Here is a 5,751-nt window from a genome sequence, read left to right on the forward strand (position 1 = left end):
TTGTTACTTGATGATGCAAAATGTATATGTGTTAAATATAAATACATTAATCATTTTTGGGTGGCCAGGATCAAACTTTATATAACACGAAGTTCTTCTTTACTGACTGTGTTGGTGGATTATTTTTGTTTTCCTACATGAATCTTCCATTTTGATGAGTTTTATTTTTCTAAACACAGTGCTTTCTTAATGCCTAGTGTGAGCAATAGTTATGTATGTGTGTGTGATTCTGACCCGATTATTTGACTTTGAGGGCTGTGTATAAAGTTTTTAGGCCAGAATGTATTTTTTCCCCGTGTGTTTAAGGTTTTGTAGATGTGACTTTTTATAATGGGCATTGTGTTAACAGTTTAGGGGTATTATTCAGAGAATAGTGTGTATGCAATTGGGGAAAACTGTAACACAAGCAATATCTATTACAATGTTTGCAATGACCTCTGCATTGTTACATGTATTCTGATCAAGTGCCTCTGGCTCCCTCTACTGGTATATATCAGAAAAAATGCTAATTAGATTCCCATTAACACTGGATATCCTCTGCAAAATTATTTTTATACAATTAGGCGCCAGCTACTTTCACTTTACTGAATCTGTCTTCTTTATAATTAATATAATTGTACACAGGAGTCACAATAGTGTAGCTCTCTATACTAAAAGAAAATCAGACTCAAAGAGCTCTATAAATCTGAATTTGTAAGTGTAATGTAGAAAAACAGACCTGATACTTCAATGGCGAATATCCATGTAAGAGCTTAACACATCCTCAACAGATGCCTGGCCTCAGTGCAACATGGTTATGTTTCTAGGCTTTTCTGAGAACATTAGATTCCCCATCATACACCAATAACTTATCTCCTGTTCCCAATGTAACAGACAGTTCAGATACAGTTTTGGGGCAGAGAGCTGTGTATGCATGTCTAAAAATGTTCTTCAGAAGAAGCCCCAAGCTCAAGAGTATTCAACCCACATGAATCAGCTGTTCAGACCTGTGATCTGACTAATTCTCACTATTGTTGATAATGAATAAGGTTTATATCACTGAGCTGGTGGTAATTGTGGGTTAAACCTTTACATTTTTTAGGAAAAGTTACAATACCACCAATCGTCAAAGTCTCGCAGCAATAAATCTGGAATCCCAACAAAACACAGTATAGTGGAGTGGGCCACAATGAACGGGACTGTGTTTATATGTTTAATGCTTGAAGATCTGAATGCATATACATCTTAAAAATTGTGATTGTGATGCAGTTATATTTTAGACAATACTTGAATCAAGGAAAACAAAACAGCGTAATATTTTAAGATATACATCACAATGCAGGATTTGTGAAGTTCTGCTGAGCACGCACTGTATAGTGTTTCCGGAAAAAAAAGCTTTCTTGCATCATAATGTGACTCAATACTGTGCAATACTCAATACTTTAAAGCTGATCTAACCTGTTGACTGTTTAAACTATTTGAAATGAACAATGTCAGAAAAACTGAATTTCCTTAAGCAACCACATGCCACACAAACTGTGAAGCTATACAAATGATCTTTGTATGTAAACTTCAGGTGGTAAAGATTTAGTGGCAGTGGAAGGTATTACTTAAATTGAACATGTTACATGAATTTAGTTTTAAAAATATTAATGAAATTATGATATATTGTATATTGTGTGAAAACTACAAATCCCAGAAATTAGTGGCAGGCAAACACCCACTCAAACCTAGCTCAATTACATGTTTACAAATGTTCTGCAAGTCATTTTGAAAAATTATGTAATGCATTGGCACCAGTATCTGGAAAGACCTAATTTAATAACACAAATATATACAGGTGGCCCCCCAACTAATTTACATGACCCACCAATATAGTTTTTTCTAAATGGTAGACATCCCCTAAAACATCCCAAAACTGAACACACACTTAGCAGTTTACAGCTGCTGTTTGAATTGCATACACCTCCACAACATGTCTATTCCCTTTAGTTATTTTTGTGCATTCTTCACAGTACTCTCCCTTTCTGATTTTCAATAACACTAATTTTTATTTAACTAAAAATGCATTAGTGTTTTATTTAGTTTTCCTCCACTTCCATAGTCAAGGTTTATATTTTAAGAGTAAGAAACATTTCCAGGATTGGAAACTCACCTATGGGAAATAAGGGTTCTACGGTGTAGGGGTTGTCTGTATATTCCTATGGACTATCTGTGCAGTGGTAACAAAAAAAGACCCTTATTCAGATTCTACATTTCAAGCTCCATAACAGATTGAATCACCTTCTACAATCACACCTGTACTAAGAGGCAGTTTTGCCGTTTAGAGCTAGATGGATTGAAGTATGTAGTTAAATAGTTGAAAACTGCTATTCTCAACACCTCAAGTAGATCAGTCATTTTACCAAAATATTCTTTGATATAGGTATTGGAGGGTTAAAAATTGGATTACTCTTCAATGGTTTTAAATGTCTTGATTGGAAATTTCTGTTAGGTATCCAAATAGAAAAATAGGAATATCTTCACCCAGAAAAAGGTTTAAGCTACTCTAGCTAAAAAGATAGTGAACTTTAGAAGCAGGTAAAGATGCAATTGATCAAGCACCCATTTCACTAGACATTTACAGATTACAAAATTGTGTAATACCTTTTTAACTCTGAAAATGTCCTTTAAAAACTGCAGGAGGTTGGATTAAAAAGTTGCAATACAATCACATTTTCAGACAGTCAATACAAGACAAAGAATAGATTCAAATGTTTTTTTTTTTTATTCAGGTTTGTACTTAGTAGGACCAACTCCACCAAACTGATTCAAAACCATATATTTTTAAGCCAAAGCACTTTCTGCAAAGGTTTAGTTGATTGAGTAATTAAGTTGTTCCATTTAAATGGAAAACAGCTGCACTGAATAGACTAATGTGAGGAGTCAAATGCAGTGAAGCTCATTTAGCCCTGAAAGAGAAGCCATGAAGTGCATTAGATTTGACCGGGATAGAAAAGTGCCATTGTAAAACCAGTACAGTTTTGTATTGGCAGCAATACAAAATAAACAAAAGGTAAATTACCTTCAGTTCATGTACTAGATAATGATCTTCTCACCTTAACACTAAGCTGGGGTATCTCAAACACTGATAATAGTAAATGAGTCTGTAAAACACATGCACTGGTAATGACCAATTGCACTTTGATTTAGATAAAGCAATATGAGCAGATTTCAATAGAACACCTAGTGCATATGAAGAGGTTTCTCCAAGATGAACTCTTCATTTAGTGCTGTAGAATGACAAGGCAGACCTGCAAAAAAGCCCATGACACATTAGTAAAACCTTAACATACTGTACATATGTTCTCCAATGTTCCTTATAGTCAATATCTACTGATGCCAAAGGTCTGAACACTGCTCACAATACCAACTTCAGAAAACTTGGTCCTGGTGAGGAGCTATGGGAAGAAAACTACTGATGATCAGCAAGCTTTTAGCAATGGGATCTATTAGAATAAGAAATTGAAGTTAAGATATAGGTGTCCCCAGGATCCAACTGAAGCCGAGCTCAATTGGCAGTGTGGACAAGTCGCATAGGCACCAGGAACTGATCCTAAAGAACAAGAGAGCCGTTAGTGAGCAGTCAGACAGAAAAGAGGACAGTACTTTTCGCCAAAACTACGGATTACATCTACCCATGGCCAAAGAAATGCTAACGTTGTACAAGCTATGCAGGATCTGTACTCAGCATTGTTTCTTCATAGATGCAGACAATTCTGCAAAAACATGCCACCATGTACCTGTATCATGAGATGACACATTTACCTGGAGACCCCACAAACGGTGCCAAAGGCAGATCTGAGTTCTCAGACTCCGAGGGTTGAGATTAAGGTCTGCAGGTTGCAAGGCTCAGGGAAGAGAGAGTGCCCTCTGCAGACCGGCAGCTGCTGCGAGACAAGGAAAATCCATCAATGAATTTCAATATTTTAATAGCGATCAATCAGCACAAATGGGGAAAATCCACAAACCAAAAGAAAAATGAAAAAACGTGTACATAAGATAACTTAAGTGACATTTTTGTATACAAATCAAGAACTATAAGTGGAAACAAAGTTGCAAGTAAAAGTTAGTTAAATTTTTCCCAAAATTAACCGAGATCCCTAATTCTCACATTTATACAAAATACATCTTCTATAATTTAAAATCCATCCACAGCACATTTTGAAACAATCCATCCCATCAAGTTTAAATACATTGTAAACAAAACTATTTACAAGCACTTACTTTATACAATTAAAAATACTGTATAAAGCAAACAATGTCTATAGACTTGCAAGAAGTCGAGTCTTTCAGAGCCGGAGCTGTGATTTCATGGCAGGCAGTCCCGCAGGCCGCAGTCCGTGTGCAGCAGGAACATGCGCTCGAAGTCCCTCTGCAGGAAGTCTTCTGTACTTCCGGGTTCGTACTCGCTTTGGGGCGGGACCGTCCGGCCCGCTATCTGCTCCGACTGGGGGTGTCTGGAAAGGTCAATCCCGCCATCTTTTCGACAGTTCAAGCTTTCGACTTCTCTCGCTGAATCGCGGACCAGATCTCGGTAAACAATGTTCATTAGGTACTGTGTCGTGTTTTTGGGAGCCATCGTCCCGGCAGGCCTTCCGTGGCACGTTTCAACAGGCCGCAAAGCCAAACTGCTGCCGTAAAGGCGGGCAGACGGACGGGAAAACGGGCGTCTACTGGCGTGACGACAGCGGGCTTGTCTTTTGTATTTCCTAGCCGTGGCCCTCGCCGCATAGCCCGTCCATTTCTTCCCGCATTTTTCGCCGCCACCACGGTCCAATTTCCGCTGCCTCCATCTTGTGAGTCTCATTCTCTCACATGGACATCTAGCGAAGACTTCGATTTCTTTTTTTATCTCCATAGCGTCCATACACATACTGTTACACACAGCGCTCGGACAGATACAATCACTTCAGCACGTAAAGTACACAATACCGATCGTTTGGTTATTGTTAGGAAATCGTTATGCGTTTCGTTGCACAACACATCAAAATCAATACATATATTAACAATTCATGTTATGAGCGACAGAGTTCATGTTTCAAATTGATTTGATGCGAGACACAGTACCTGTACGGACACACAACCGTCGTCCTCCGAGGCTGCTGAAGAAGTGGCACAGCCGCGCCGCGGTGTACACTAAACCTGCGACGTAGTGAAAACGAGGCAGGTCTGTGTAACAGCCAATGAGGTGGCGCCGTGGGCTGTCATGTGACATGGTCCGGTCACGCGTACCCCCGGAAGGAGTCATCCGGAAGAAACGGGTTACCGTAAATACACGATCATGTGCTCTGCTTCAATTCGATAGGCACATTAATACACTGTGAAGCTTGACTTTGTGATTATGTGCTTATCACATTTCGTGAAAGACACGGGAAAAAATAAGATCTCCATATATATTCCAAGTAGGACTAAAAGGGAATAATTTAGGGCAATTGTGAGCATTACGATTTTCTCGTCTAATATAAAAGTCGCTTCTATTAGAAAAAAGGCGACAAATCCCCCCCTGAAAACGTCCATTGAACGTTCACAATTGCAAAACATAATAACTATCTTGGCCTTCATCTAGCAGTAGTGATGTTTTTGTTCAAATAATAACCTACTGTACATACAAATGATTATTATCAAGGTTGTCTACTTTGGACTTTGTGTGTGTGATTAAGATCTGAAATTAAAATGCAGTTAGCGCAGATAATCCCTTAAAACACCATATCTAATGAGATCTGATGACTA

At 38.4% G+C, this 5,751-nt stretch overlaps 1 protein-coding gene across 2 annotated transcripts; it reads right to left on the reverse strand.

The window, feature by feature from the left end:
- Positions 1 to 2,723: 2,723 nt before the first annotated feature.
- LOC136771382 (coiled-coil domain-containing glutamate-rich protein 1) lies at positions 2,724 to 5,150 on the reverse strand. 2 transcript variants are annotated; one of them, XM_066723661.1, is made up of 2 exons: positions 4,246 to 5,150; positions 2,724 to 3,905 (listed from the first exon to the last, which is right to left on the reverse strand). In XM_066723661.1, the coding sequence occupies exon 1, from the start codon at positions 4,892 to 4,894 to the stop codon at positions 4,331 to 4,333; it is 564 nt and encodes a 187-aa protein (XP_066579758.1). In that variant the 5' UTR covers positions 4,895 to 5,150; the 3' UTR covers positions 2,724 to 3,905; positions 4,246 to 4,330. The 2 variants fall into 2 exon arrangements, with proteins under 2 accessions (XP_066579758.1, XP_066579757.1); XM_066723660.1 differs by having other exon boundaries at positions 2,724 to 3,908.
- Between the last annotated feature and the right edge of the window lie 601 nt (positions 5,151 to 5,751).

The sequence above is a fragment of the Amia ocellicauda genome, chromosome 15 (assembly GCF_036373705.1).
Source record: "Amia ocellicauda isolate fAmiCal2 chromosome 15, fAmiCal2.hap1, whole genome shotgun sequence".
NCBI classification, from domain to species: Eukaryota; Metazoa; Chordata; class Actinopteri; order Amiiformes; family Amiidae; genus Amia; species Amia ocellicauda.

Excerpts from the sequence above, each read along its gene's own strand:
- LOC136771382 (XM_066723661.1), bottom strand. The coding sequence starts at position 4,894 with ATGTGTATGGACGCTATGGAGATAAAAAAAGAAATCGAAGTCTTCGCT.